The sequence below is a fragment of the Typopeltis vanoorti genome, chromosome 15, assembly GCF_054136105.1.
Source record: "Typopeltis vanoorti isolate ZY-2024b chromosome 15, IOZ_Tvanoo_1.0, whole genome shotgun sequence".
NCBI classification, from domain to species: Eukaryota; Metazoa; Arthropoda; class Arachnida; order Uropygi; family Thelyphonidae; genus Typopeltis; species Typopeltis vanoorti.
Genome location: NC_143563.1, coordinates 31,634,574 through 31,650,266, shown reverse-complemented (window position 1 = coordinate 31,650,266; position 15,693 = coordinate 31,634,574). Strand labels below are relative to the sequence as shown.

At 36.0% G+C, this 15,693-nt stretch overlaps 1 protein-coding gene across 4 annotated transcripts in view; it reads right to left on the bottom strand.

Moving 5' to 3' along the window:
- The window catches only part of LOC150098567 (trafficking protein particle complex subunit 12), a 164,878-nt gene that overhangs the window by 11,430 nt on the left and 137,755 nt on the right, over positions 1-15,693 (bottom strand). For all 4 annotated transcript variants that reach the window (XM_090405061.1, XM_090405062.1, XM_090405063.1 and 1 more), the window contains 2 exons: positions 13,189-13,287; positions 2,717-2,820 (listed from right to left, as the gene is read on the bottom strand). In XM_090405061.1, coding sequence (XP_090261187.1) covers positions 2,717-2,820; positions 13,189-13,287 — 203 coding nt within the window. The remainder of the gene's footprint in view (positions 1-2,716; positions 2,821-13,188; positions 13,288-15,693) is intronic.

The following is a 15,693-nucleotide window of genomic DNA, read 5'->3' as shown; positions in this document are numbered from 1 at the left end:
TCCAGCTGAAATATCCTGATTCTATAACAAATTCAAAAAAAAATTCAAATATCAGGAGGGTAATCTCACTATCAAAACTTTAATGGTTACAACCCTAATCAAATCCAGCAGATAATTGACTCTTATGTTCCAACACTGATGATGTACTGTTATTTTCAGTACAAAATATCTATACTTGCATTTCATTAAAGTTAATTACTGTGGTTATGTAATTTGTTGTTTAAAACACACGTGTGTTTTGGGAAAATTTGAAGAAAAGAGCAAAGCTTAGAAAAGAAAAGAAAAAAAGTTTAGAAATGAAAGAGAGTACTATAAAAGGAATCAGAGAAGATAAAGGTAACTGAAAACTGAAGATAAATATATTCCAGATGGCTGGAATAATCACTTCGAAAGATTGGTAAATGAAACAAGCAGTATCAGCATGGCAGTAGAAACACTCAACAGGAATGTGATGAGGAATAGAAAGCCACCATAAACCTGAAATGTGGAAAGGCAGCTGGAGTAGATGATATTTGACCAGAAATGCTCAAATATGGAGGTATAAAAGTTTTACAGTGGCTGCATAATTCAAAAGGTCTGGTTGAATTCCAGATGATTGGAGTAGAGCTCTCATAGCACCCATCTATAAAAAGGGAAACAAAACTAAATGTGAGAATTACAGAGTATTTCCTTACTGGGTGTTCTTGGTAAGATTTATACACTTGAGAAATGGATAAGAAAAATTGTAGAAGGGAAGCTTGGTGAAGAACAAGTTGGACTGAGGCCAAACAGAGATTGTCTGGATCAGATTTTCACTTTAAGAAAAATAATTGGAGTGCACATTATCTATATGGATCACATTATGAAATAAAGTGGTATTAAATCTGAATTGCCACACAAACTGCAGGAATTCATCTTTTGTTCACAGGTCCAAACCAGTCACCTGATTTGTCTGGGATTAAAATTACATTCTTCAGTCAGCACAATGATATCATCCTTTCCGTTTTTATGTGAAAATTGAGGATGACTTCATTGTACTTTTTATTTTTGAACTTGATCAAATGTACTGTTGACACAATGATGTTATGGAGTTTTTGGTTTTTGGCAGAGGAATGTATTTTTGTTGAGGCACTTACCATGAAGCAGTTCAAGCTTGCCTTGTATTAATTTCATTTTGCTGGAGAAAGCCTCATCAATAGGATGAAGTGTTACTCTAAGTCATCAATGCACTTTCTCAAGTTTGGGAGCTGTTTTAGTGAAGGGAGGTACAGTAGACAGAAGAAACACTGGTTAAAGTGAGGTTGGGTTGGTGAGCAGTTCATGACAATTTGTTACTCTTGGCATGCTAAGTATATGACCAACAACAAGTCACACATAAGACCTGTTTTCTGTGTTACTGGTGGCTAGTCTGCATCATTAGATTTTTACTGCTGATTGAAAGTGTTTGTGTTGGTGCAAGCCACAGCACTGTTATTAGGCTTGGTTGAAGCTATCTTTGCTTTGTGCATTAGGTAAAATGGGCACTTACACAAGGCTAATACTCAATGGACCTCACAGGACATTCAGCCTCTTAGGACCCATGCTGGGATTTCATTTCATGGAAATTTTCAGGAAAAACAATTGTGAAAATGATAAAATAATATGAAAGCACAAGTTTAAAACAACTTATTCCAAAACATCACCTATCATATATGAATGTAGCCTGGAGAGGTTACATTCATATTAAAGAGAAAGCAGCTGATTAGTGATGTAGTACAGTGCTGCTGCTGTTTATTTTGTATATTAATGATATTGGGAATGATTTTTATTTTAATTTTTTTTGGGGGAGGGGCAATAAGAATATCCAGTTGTTTACTTATGACACTACACACAGGAGGGCAACGATTAATAAAGCTAATATAGAGATATGCAGGATGATCTAAACAAACTGGCAGTTTGGGAAAAGAATGATGACTACCAATTCAATGTCTCAAGGTGCAAAGTTATGCATTTTGGGATGAAGTAACTGTGGACAGGACAGACATATTGCAAAAGTGGGCAAAACAAAAATAATGGAAATTATTCTCTCTCTTTTTAAGACTTTCATGCAAACCACATTTGGAATGTTGTACAAATTTGGTTGCCTGGATTACTTGTGGATGTGTTGGATAGGATTCAGATGTTAGTGGCCAATATGGTAACTGGTTTGTGGAATGCTCCTTATGAAGATAGACTAAAGTGGGTTATAAACTAACAGAAAAAAGTGGAATATGATAGAAACATAAGATACTAAAGGTGTTTATAAAGTAGGAACTAAAGAAATTTTTCAATATCTGAGTATGCCAACCTAGTTGGCAGAATGGGTGATGTACCAACTCTCCAACAAGCAGGTTTAAATCCTGCACACCACAGATGTCTGATGGTCTTTAGATAGTAGATGGATTTCACTGTCTGGTGTGAAACCACTGCTCTGCTTATTGGAGACTTGAAGTGACTTTTGCAATATGTCTGCCACATACAGTTCTAATACTATAGGTTTATAACCTTTTATCAGTGAGACATGAAAAAGGAGAGAACAAAAGGTTATCCCAGGAAGTTGTCATGAATGAGTTTAAGGAGAGGTTTAATTGCGTTAATAATTGTTAGTGTAGCATCCCACAACTAGTCTTCAGATTCTATGGAGATGCCATCTAATAATAATGATAGAATGATTCACTATTTTCAATATATGATACTGGAAAAAAAAAAAAAAACTTACTTATTGACAAGTTCATCTACTCGGATTAAAATATCATCTTCCTCTATAGTCTTCAAGGAGGATGCTTGATCAAAGTAATCACTAGCAGTTTTTACATCGCCAAGCTGAAAATATTTACAGAATATTAGCATAAAAACAATACAACAAAAATATTCACACAAGATTAACAAATGTATATTTAATATTAACAATTCTGAAAAGAAATGGTTTATTATTGGCTTTCATTGAAACTGGAGCATTTTGAAACTTTATATAGCATAATATAAACTTAATTTATATCAAATTACTGAAATATAGAGCAGAAAGGCTTCAATGTGGCATAAATAAGATATTGGAATAGACTTATTAAAAATGAAACTTAAAACAAATTTAGACAATTTACCAGAGTGCTTATGAGAACACCCTTTGTCCAGGATCCTGTATATGTTGTTTATTAGTACAGTTTAGGTTCATTGCGAGTAGGCATGTTATCATGCAATAGGAATGCAACAATGTTCAATGTGTTTCAGGAGACAATCCATTACTTCTTCATAAAATTCTGCATTCATTGTTCTCTCCTCCAGTACAAATTCTTTGTGCTCCTTGAGAGGAGGAAAAAAAAAATGATCAACATCGTTTTGTGATGCATGACTTTTGGAAATTCAGTCTCTTCAGTCTGGGAGAATGTCTCATCAACCCATTCAGGATATGCTGTTACAGAATCATAGGCAAAGCCAAGAAAAAGATATTGAGGGCTGTGTGTAGATTTTCTGGAGAGTGAAAAGGATAAGGCTCTGATGGGTGGCCAGGTGACCAGAGTGTCAAGGAAGAGCAGATATTATTATTTTCCTTTTTAGTGGTGAAATGGATCCTTGGGCAATGGTTACTGAGGTGTGTTAAGAATGTTTCTGATGTATCCCAACCAAGTGGCGAAATGAAGAGCACGTCTACACACATCATAGCCATATTGTGACCTTGAGAGAGATAAAGTTTAGAATTGTGTTTTCAAAGTGTTCCATGAAAAGATTGGCAAGGGAAGAGATTGTGGGAGGGAGAGAGAGAGAGAGAGAGAGAGGAAGCATAGTGGGGTGCTCTCATTCTGCTTGTAGGTTTTTCCCTGCCATTCAAAATAACCAGAGTTTATGGTAAAATTCAACAAGGCTGCTATGTCAGGGAAGAAAGGGAGTCTGAATGAGATCTGAGGTTTCTTTGTACCCCTAAAAATTCTATTCCAATCATTTAGCATTCACTCTTGTGACCAATGCATTTAGATTATGTAGTTTAATTACTGCAGTCAAAAACAGATAAGATTTTTCAAACCAACAAATATTAGATATTATACAAAAGGAACTCAAGCAAGATCAGCGAAAAGAAACAGTACATATAGCATCCAACTAAATACAACGGTAATCTTGAATGGCAGGCAATATCAAGTAGTGATGTGGGAAAATATCAGAATGGGGAATTAGATGATGAGACTTAAATGTGCATAGGATCTGACAGAAGGTTCTACAAAGAGAGAAAGAAGTGGAGGAATTTTTTGAGGCATTAGAGAAAGCATCTGACAAAAAGAAAAAGTTGATCCTTGTTGGCGATCCAAACAACAGAGTAGAAAATGATAACCAGACACACAGAAATATTTTAGGAAAATTTGGAGAAAAGAGTGAAGATAATAGCAAATTATAAGTACCCGCTGGATTTCTGTTCAGGGCACGGAGAGAAGACAGAAGAAATAAGAAAAGTCCCATTGAGTAAGTTATTGTTGAAAGCAATATCTTCATAGTGGTTCTGGATATAAAACCATACATAGGATATGAAACTGGAAGTGATCACTATTCAGTTCCGAGAAGGTTAAAAGTAAATATCATATTGAAAAGAAAGGTGTGTAAGAAAGTATTTGAAAAAGAAAGTTGAGCAGCTCTCAGAGGTGATCTGAAGACCCAGATATACAAATATTATTCATGAAAACAGGAAAGAGTTTGAAAACAAGAACTAAACATTGACTGATTCAATCCAAGAGGCATCTGAAATGATAAAAAGAGAACTCTACAGTGGACTCAGGAAGTTAAAGAGACAGTCAAGGAAAAAAGAAAAGTATATAAAAAATTCTTGGCAAGAGTCAGGATGTACTCATACAGAGAAATAAAGTAACAAAGCATAGAACCATGAAATTAACTATACACAAGTCATAAGAGGACTTTAGTAAAAACACAGAAAATAAATATCAGGAAGGTGACAAAATTTTCTGGAGGCAATTGAAGAAACTTAAAAATGAGCACCCTAAAAGGAATCAGATGATAACGATGACATGAAAAATGAAGATATTCTAGATGTCTGGAGTAATTACTTTGAAAGACAGATGAATGAAACAAGCAGTGACAGCATAGTAGAAAACACTCAAGAGGAAAGCAACCATAGGAACAGAACAATATTTGAGGTAGGAAAAACATGAAAAGTAGATGAAATTTGACCATAAATGCTTAAATATGGAGGTATAAGTTTTACAGTGGATGCTCAATTCAGAAGCCTGGTCAGAAGGTTCGAATTCAAGATAACTGGAGTAGAGTTCTCATAGTATCCATCTATAAAAAAAGGGAAATGAGACAATGTGAGAATTACAGAGGAATTTTCCTACTAAATGTTCTGGGTAAGTTTCATGCAAGCAGACTTGAGAAAAATTGTGGAAAGAAAGCTTGGTTCAGGCCAGACTGAGGTTGACAGGATCATATTTTCACTTTAAGACAAATAGTTGAGAAATGGAAATATAATAAGGATCTGGAAAAGTCATATGACAAGGTTCAAGAGAAAAGCTAAAAATGCTCCAGTTATGTGGCATGAAAGGGATATTATATTGAGCAATACGTAGTCTATATTTGAGTTGCAAGTCAGCAATCAGAATTGGAGGTACAGGAAGATGGTTTATTTAGCATCAAATCATCTTCCCATATCTCAGGTGTGAGGTATATATGCACATTATCTCCAGTTATCATCTATATGGATCAGATTATGAAAGAAAGCTGTATTAAATCTGATATCAGAATAGGAGATATCAAACTTAGCTTTTTTGTTTCATGCAGGTGTTATACTCCTAAACAAATCCAGTACAAGTTTTCACAGGATTCTCTAAATTGAATAACAGCTATAACAAATTTGGCATGAAAATCAGCAATTAGAAGTCCAAAACTATAAAACCATGAAGGAACACAGAAAACAACTGCATTATCAATGAAAAACCTATAGGAGAAGTAAAACATTTCAGCTATTTAGCCACAATTTTTCATGAAAATGACAAAATTAATAAGGAAATACACAACAGAATTATCAAAGCTGTTATGACAGGAAGTCAACTGAATAATTTTATATGGAATAAGAGAGAAATTAGTCAAAACACTAAACTAGCAGTCTATAAGACAGTGTTCAAAACAATTAAATATTAAGTCAATTAAGTCAAAGGCTGGAAATTACAGACATGAGAGTTATGAGAAAGATTAGGGGTGAACAGATAGAATCAATAGAAGAATTGTATTAAAAATGAGGAGGAAGAAACTCGACATTGTTAACATTCAGAAATGTGTGAGCAGAGCTCACACATTTCTGAATGCTCTCAAGTGATATATGATAATTAAAACAGAATGGGAGATGAGAGGTTAGAAAAACAAGTGCTTTTTTTGCCCAGATGTCAGGAAAAAGAGCAAGACTGAGGTGATCTGATACAGTAAAAAGTGCCTTAGAAGACTTAAAGATAAGATCTGACAATATTGGAGTCATGACATTAATTTGGAGGAAAACTGTCAACAGGAAGTTAGTAATGCTGTAACCCTTTTCATGTAGTACTATCATCATATCCTGTATAGCTTCTGAGGGTACATATCAGGTATGTGATGATGATGCTACTGCAGACTCGCCATATTTCAGACTGATTATTATCTACTATGGTACCTCTGCAATTCTGAAATTTCTGATGGCTCTTTCTATCTCTTGTATTTGATATGTACTCTTGAATGCATTCTTCCCAGATATTTTCTACCATTCTTTTATCATTGGTTACCTCATTTAATATTTGTCAAATGTAATCACTCCATTTTCATAAGGAAGCGACTAAAACAAGAAATAACAATAGCAGACAAAATCCAAGAAAGAAGACTGCGATGGTTTGGCCATGTGACCAGAATGGGAATAGAAAGATTACCAACTAAAGCCCTGTATACAACAATGGACGGTAAAAGATCCAAAGAGCAGCCCAGAATTAGATGGATAGACAAAATAAAAGAGGACCTGAAAACCAAATCACAACAAGCGACACCAAACTGGACAGAATTGTTTGAACTTCCCAGGGACAGACAGAAGTGTAAAGAGTTCATTCGGCCTCATCATCCAGACAGACGAAGAGAGAAGAAGAAAAAGAAGAATCACTCCATATATCCAGAATATCCTTATGTTCAGTTTTTCATCACCTTCATATTTCTGATTCCTTTTGTTGCGCTCTTTCTTCCATTTTTAAGCTTTCATGGTGTTCTCTAAATATTTGACACCTTCGTATTTATTTTCTATTTTCTTTCCATATTATTTTTATTATTTTCTATAATCTTCTCATGAATTTTGTTCAGCTACTTTTATACAAAACTTAATTTTTGTCAATTCTCTAAATTACCAGCTACAAACTTTTAAGATTTTGTTTTTGTCATGGCTCATTTCTTTAAATTCCCATGTCCACCATATAGAGTTTACATTTTTCTATATGTGTGCATAAATTCACAACATTACTTTAGCTGAGTCAACATGTTCTTCAGATTTGGCATACAATCTATAAGGTTCTTGTTTCAAACTCCATTAACTGTTCTTCCAATATATTGGCATATGCATCTACAGTTCATATCTGAGAGTTGTTTGACTTGGATGCTTTTCAAAACTTTAGTAGACATTTTTTTTCAATGGGATGCTCATTTTTATTTTATTCAACACCGAGTAGTAATCATTTCCTATTTCTGAAGACATCACAGTAACAAAACATGAGACTTTTCTTGTTTGTGAGAAAAAAATCTGTGAATTTTTTCACGTTTTTTCTGGAAAATGGTGCTAGTAATGGACCAGTTCATGTTGTAAGCAGAAATGTAGCTGGTATTTAGCATCATTATTAGATCTGCCCTTTTTTCCAAATTATCCCTAAACACTTCTGTATATCTCTGATTGATTTCCTACTCTGCTATTTCAGTTTTTAACAAGAATAAATTTTTCTTTCTTTCTTCTCTATATCAGCTGCCTTCTCCAATGACTGGGGAAAAAAAAAATCTCTACTTCTTTACTAGAACATGATGACCTATATGCACAAATAAGCCACATTTCTCATTCCATTTTGAATTTATCACATTACTCTTGATATCAGTAACATTGATTATGTCAACATGAAACTTTTAATTCTTCCTGTTATTACTTCTTATGTTGATAGAACCTATCCTCGACTACAGTGAGATGGTTCTAGTAGCTGACTTTTCACTGTTTGCCATGTTCCCAATGAAAACAGAATAGTACAAATGGAGAACAACAGTCCAGCTAGCAAGAAATACAATTATGTTTTATCACCATAAAATATAAGTAATGAAGCCAATATAGACTAAAATATGGTCACGCTATGACCCAAACTACTAGTCTGTCATCATTTGTTTATCATCCAAATGGATGCCTAGTAATGGAGCACACCATGAGAAGGTGAGAATTTGACATTAAGTCAGCAGTCAATTCTCTACATTTTTCTTTCTTTCTTAATGTTGAGCCCATACACAAGAGGTTGGATGATCAACCGACAGTACATTAGTACATATATGGGTAGTGGGTTAGGAAAGAAGGAACTTGTTTACATTTGATTTAAAAGACTGTATATTGTATTCCTCAGGAACCACAACAGGGAGACTGTTCCACAATACAGCAGTTGCAGGGATGGAGGAGGAGGAAAAGAAACTTGTTCTGTGAGCTCCAAGGTGTACTGTGAAGGAATGTTGAGCAGCAGCTGCATGTGTTCCAAAGAGCTTAGTACTAAGTGTGGGGGGGGGGACTTATTGATGCTATTTCAGATGGACATTTCCATGGAAATATTTGTAAAATACACATATTGCAGAAACCAATGTCTGTATGAAAGTGGGAGGAGTGAGTTGGTAAGGGATGGGTCATTAATAAGTCTAATTGCTCTCCTCTGTATTGAGTAAAGCATTTTGAAGGAGCTTTTAGGGACTCCAGTATTCAATAGCTGGGTGGATTTGTGATATGTATAAGGTTAACAGTTGTTCAGATGAAGTGGCGTCTTGGGCAAAAGAGAAATAATAGTTTTTTTTAGAAGGTGAGGTTTATGATTGTGATGTGTTTATGCCAGGATAATTCCAAGAAGAGAAATCTCAAATTCTCTGGAAATTTGGGTGTTGTCAAAAATAATACTGGGAGAAAATGGTTCTTTTTTTTATGAGAAATAAGACAGAACTGGGTTTTAGTAGCATTGAAATTGACAAAGTTATCTGAGTTCCATTGGAGGACAACTTGAAGATCAGAATAGAAAGCAGTGGTGGTTGATGTTCTGTAGGTTGAGGTGAGTTGTGTAGAGTAAGGTTTATCAAATGAAAGGAAGGAATGCAATGTGCTGTCATCTGCAAAATGTGTATTGGGTTAGAGGTCAACTTAAGTAGGTCACTGATATATATATATATATATATGCAGGAAGAGGGTTGGTGAGAGGACAGAACCTTGTGGAACCCCAGCATTAGTTGAATGGTGAGAAGATATGGAACCATCCACTAGCACACAGTGTATATCCAGACAGAAAGCTGGGAATTCAACTACAGAAGTCCTGAGACAGATGGTGGTAGTTTACTCAGTAAGCCTTTGTGCCAGACCCATCAAAAGCTTTGAAAATATCAAGTGAAAGCACTTGAGATTCACCAAATTTCTCCATGGCATCTGCCCAGAGATGAGTGACATATGTGAGCAGATCTCCTGTTGATTAGAAGCAATGGAATCCATATTGTAGTCATTTATTAGGTGAGTATCTTCAAGGAAGCTTAGGAGTTGGGAATTGATGATTTTTTTTTTCCCATTACTTGAGACAGGACTGAGGTGAGTGAGATAGGGCAGTAGTTAGATGGCAGTGACTTGTTGCCCTTCTTGGGAATGGGTTAAATATAGGCCAATTTCCAGGCTGCAGGGATAGATACCAGTGGCGTAAGAGAGTATATACAGGCAACATAGGACAGGAGTAAGTGCTGGTGCACAAACTTTCAGGATAATTGGAGGAATGCCATCAGGGTCAGGAGACTCTTTGTGCCTAATTTGGACAGTATTTTTCTGATCTCTTCCTGGCAAAAGGATATAGGGGCATTTTATGTTGGGCATCTGGAATGGGTGGAGGGGGGGCATTTACCATTGTCAGTTATGCATGCATTGGAAGCAAAGTATGAAGCTAGGAGATTGGCTTCATACTTTAGAAGTTACGAACCAATTGCTTTGCCAAGAGACCAAAAGGCCGTTTAAACAGGCTACTAGTTTCTTGTGTTTTTGAACTCTTATTTTGGAAACATTAATTTTTTTTTTTTTTTGCAGCTATTTCGGGCTTGAATATAAGCTCTAAAGTAGGATGGAGTTCTTGATTTGTTTAGATATTATTTGGAGAGCCAGTTATGGTATGTTTGGTTTTTCATTTGTACTGTCTTGGTGCATCTTTTGGAGAACCAGGGTTTAGTTAGAGAATGACAGTTCAGGGTAGTGGGGAATGTATGTTTCCAAGCAGGTGAGGAATACTTTTGTGATAAGTTTGGTGCATATGTTTGGGGTTGGAAGGCCAGAAGCAATAGTCCAACCATGGGAATGCGGCATAGAAGTCACACAGGCTGTCCCACTTGGCACTATTATAATGCCAAACTACTCTTGTATGGGAGTGGATGTGTAAGCGTTGTTTCATGGGAGAGAAGAGCACTAGATTGTGATCAGAATTATTTGAGAGGCCCTCTAATAATTCTCTTCAACGTTGTGTAATGTTGTTAATGATGGCAAATGTTTCAGCATCTCTGCCTGCAGGAGGAAAGCCAGTGTTGTGGACATTAATATCTCCTAGGAGGATGATTGATTTCGTTGTTGGGAAATTGGGACTGCAGAAAATCAATTTTTAAGGAGAGGAAATTAAACAGCTCAGAGTGGTTGGTTGCATTAGGGGAGTGATAGATAGCAAATGAATTTGACTGAGTGGGGAAGGGATATTTTCAAACAAAGAAGGTCAAAGTTGGGCGATTCCAGGTTGGGTGCTCTCTGGCAAGGTATGTCAGAGCGGATGTATGTGCAGATGCCGCCCTTGAGTCAAAAGGAGTTAAAGAGTGTATAGTTCGGAAGGCTGAGATAAATAGTGCTGGGGGAGGCGAGATTTGAGTTTCTGCCAGAAAGAGTAGGTGGGATTGGGTAGAATGAAGGTGGTAGTGGACACTATTAAGGTTGGAGCTTAGGCCACAGATGTTGGTGAAGTGGGTATGTGAGATTCTGTGAGGTACATATTTGAACGCAAAGGTCTTGCACATTTCCGATGCAGTGTCTGCATATGGGTTTCCATGGTGGCTACTAGTGGTGTCACTTGATGTATGCACTAATTTAACTTGTTTGTAGTCGATAATCCAACTGTTGTCTCTATTTTGCTGTTTTTCTTCATGTTGTCTTCGAAGATGGTGTCCTTGTTCTCTCTGGGAAAATGTTAGGTCTGGTTCTTGATCGCTGTTATTAATTTAGATGTGCTTGTCGGCATGTCACAAGTCACTTTTGCAAGGTGTGGAAAGTTCATTCCATCCATTCTTTTATTTATTGGTCTGAAACGATAGCACCTGATGATATTTTTAGAATCACTGTTGCATTCTTCTGCTAATTTGATAATTTTAGTGATTTTCCGTTTTCCATCGGAAAGTTCAAAATAATGGCATTGAATTTTTTGTTTTTGGCCTCCATAGAGTAGTGTACTGTTGATGCAATTAGGTCATGGAGCACATTTGCGGGCAAGGGTGAATTTGCATTGCAGCGCCGATCGTCAATTAGTTCGAGCTTAGCTTCCAGTGCTCATATTTTGGAGGGGAAAAGTTTTGTTCATAGCATTGATGTCTATGTGCTGTTAGAGATTTTCAACTCATTTGTCTAAAAAACAATAAAATAGTAAGACTCCCTTCTGTAAAACAGTTCAGGAGCTGTTTTACATATCTTATAGATAATGTTGGAGATATCCTAACCTAGTTTTGGCTTTTAAGCAACCCTAAGACTCCCCCCCCCCCTCAGAATGCTGATTGTATTCAAATGAGAGCAATTCACTTAATTGACGACTCCCTTATATTTTCCTCTCTCTCACTGACTACTTCCAGTCACTTTCCCATAGACACTGTTGCTGCATTATGTCTTTTCTATAGGTATTTCCATGGATGTTGCACAAATGAATTGGCCACTACTATTTTTCCACTTTCCTCTAATCATGTATGAACATGAGCAGCTGCTGGTCAATGACCATATGCAGTTCAAACTCAAAGTAACTTCTCATCCTCTTCCTCAATTCCCTACACTACTGCTCTTTGGCAGAAACTGTTTTCCCCCAATGATTACAACTCTCAGTCTTCCAGAAACACATCAACAAATTACTTTCTTTTTTCTAACTCGCCCACACATGGCATCTACCATGTCATACAGTAGGTCTTGGTACCTTTTGCATGTAGGGGGACTGATAAATATATCTATACAGAGTAAGTCATGCTTAATTTTAACTGACATAATTTGATGTATATCTTAAGTAACATGAAGTGATTCCATTTCTCCGATGCTCAATCCCAATGCACACTGGTTTCCATAAATTAAGGAATAAAGAGAAAAATCACAATAACTTGGTGGGGGGGGGGGGAAGCTGAAAGTCAGGTATGTTATGTAAAAAGTGATGCTGACAATATCATCTTTAGTTATTTACATGCAATGTCATTTTGATGCCATATGGTCACTCCCATGCATGTAGGTACCTCAATGGGTTTTTGGGAGTGAAACCATCTGCTAAACAAAGCGGTAGGGTTGCAGATGCCTTTCCACAAAGAGTTAGTAGGACAATCACAAACATCCACGTCCCTTGTGGAATTCAAACGCACAGCCTCTGGGCTGGAGAGCAGATATGCCAACCAGGCCAGTATCACCATTGTCTATCATATACAAATGAGTGGTAATATCAGCAGTATATGCAAATAAGCTATGGCATAAAAGCAGGCATTTTAGAGTTTTTCCATTTCATGTCTTCAACAAACTTTCAATTAACCAACCTTTAAAGTGGTTATTATGTCAAATGGTTTCCAGTACAACACCATGTAACTATTCCTTCAATTATCAGTCTAGCAAATTGCTCTCTTACTGTGGTTGGATAATTGAAAAATTACTGTAGTTAATTCTTAAATGTCAGAAGTTGCTTCTATTTTTAGTTAGAATGCTACTTAATATAAATGGAATTCTTCACTTACCTGAAGATACAATCTGCCAAATGCTGATAATAACTGAAATGAATGATTCTTATTTTTCTCAAGCAATGATTCCACCATTGAAGACACCATCATGTAGTCCTAAAAACAAAAAACAATTCAGATAAGAAAATAAATGCGAAAATAAGTGAAAAATCTCATTACCAGGTAATAATGATTTTTCTATTTTTAGCATTTAGATGGAAAACAAACTAGATGTTAGTTCAAGCAAGTTTTGCAGTGTTGCAATGGCAAAGATTAGCTATCATATGAATCCTAATGTGAATAAATTTCAAACCAGAAGTCTCAATATGAAATGCATTCATATCAGGGATCTCCACAGAATCCAAAGATTCATCATGAGAGGCTCAACCATTATTCACACAATACCTCCTTATGTCTCCTTAAACTGATTCACTGATAAGACACTCATAACCACCTTGACAAAAATTCACTCATTCACAAATCTCTAAGAAAAAAATCTAGTCCTTATACTCTTCTAACCCAGTCACATATTGAAATATTTCTTCAAGTACCCACTCTCTAAGTCCTATTTAGTAACTTATATGTTTCTATCATATCTTTTCTTTTCTGCCTATCAGCTAAACTTCGTAACCCATACATCTTCAGTATCACCTTGGGACACTCCACAAACAAATGACCATTTGTTGTGGAGTGTCTCACATACCCAAGAAATCCATACTTTTACAGTGCTAAGACTAGTCTAATTAGTCTAACAGAAATATGTCATTCCTGTTCAGCCACATATATCCATTGGTGTTTTATTTTTTAAATTAGATATAAGTTCAAAGAAACCAAATGTAGGTATATGAAATTTTTAATAAATATTAAGATATAGTAAAAATTAATATGCATTGTATGGTATAAATCAGTTATAGGATTATATATGATATGCTGTATTTAGAAAACAGAACCTTTGGTAATAATACACTGGTGTCTAAAATCTAAGGACGAATGCTATTTCTGATTCAAACATTTGTGGCAATTTGTATAACAAACGATTTCAAGTAAAAAGTGGGTACACATTCAAATTTTTGAATCGTGAGCAAAGGGGTCATGTGGCAGCACTCAACAGGATAAAAGGCAAATGGCTGCACTAAGCGAATTGTGTTTGAAGGAAGCTCTTTTTGTGGAAGAATAAATTTGCAAACTTGGATATCTTGTAATGTCTCAAAGAATCATCTAGATGATTTCATGATGGGAAGACTTTTGGAAAGATTGAAGAAGGCTGCTAAATTACTGATATTGCCAGAGAGTTTGCAATCTCACATAGCATTTCAAACCAATGGAATGTGTTCCAGATGTTTGCTAAGAGGTTGCCCTCACTCTATCATGGAGCATGAAGACACATTTTTGGTTATAAGCAAAACATAATCGAAACACCACAGCAGGTCAGCTTGCAAGTTGTCTCCATTCAAGCACAGGTAAGCCTATATGCCCAAAGGCCAGTAGCCTGCATTCTTTTATCCACTGAAAAAGTGCTCATCACGGAGCACATTTTCAGTTGTACCCATAAAAATTGTACAAGACACCAATGGGCTAATGTACTCTTTATAGATAAGTCATAGTCTTTCCTCCATTTCTAGATGACACTTGATCTAGCATGAAAGTGGTACTGCTTACCACCGTGATAATGTTCTTGAAAGGGATAGATACAATAGTACTAGGGTTATGGTGTGGAGAGACATCACACTTAATGGGTGCACCAAGATACAAGTGTGGAAAAGAGACTATGACTGGTGAAAAATATCGCAACGAAGTTCAACATCATGTTCGATTGTTCGGTGGTGCTGTAGGTGAAGAATTCATTTTTATGGATGAACAATGAAACACCATATCATACACAAGCAGTGGAGATACTTCTGGAAACCAAGGATACTAATCAAATCGAGTAGTCAGCACACTCTCCCAACCCCATAGAACACATTTGGCATGCAATAGGAAGACATATTGCTGCTCAAAATTCCAATCCAGAAAACAAACAAGACCTTTTCCTTGGTCTGAAGGAGGAGGACGAGTGGGCCAATTTGCCTCGAGAATTCCTGAATCACGTGGCACTAAGTATGGTACAATGTTGCGAAAGCTGCATTGCTGTTCGGGGTGGACATATTCCATACTGAAATGTCTCTCCATAGTTTCTGTAAGCAATGTACATTAATTGCTTAACTATGCTGTTAGGAAATTTTTGGCACAATCATGAGACCAGAAAGAATTTCTTTTGTTGGTTGTTGGTGACTACAGGAAGAAGTACCACAAGAAAATAAAGCTGCTAAAATAACAGCAAAAGAGGACAGTAAATTTAAGAATTTGTAAACTTTATATTAATTAGTTTCAATAATAAAGTTCCTTTTGTCATTTCCTCTATAACTAAAACCGATGTTCATTTGAAAAAATAAATGTTAAAAATTACTAATTAAATTTAAAAATATATCAATTTTGGCACTAAAATAGATTTTTAAAATTAAAAAAAGCATGTAATTTTATACC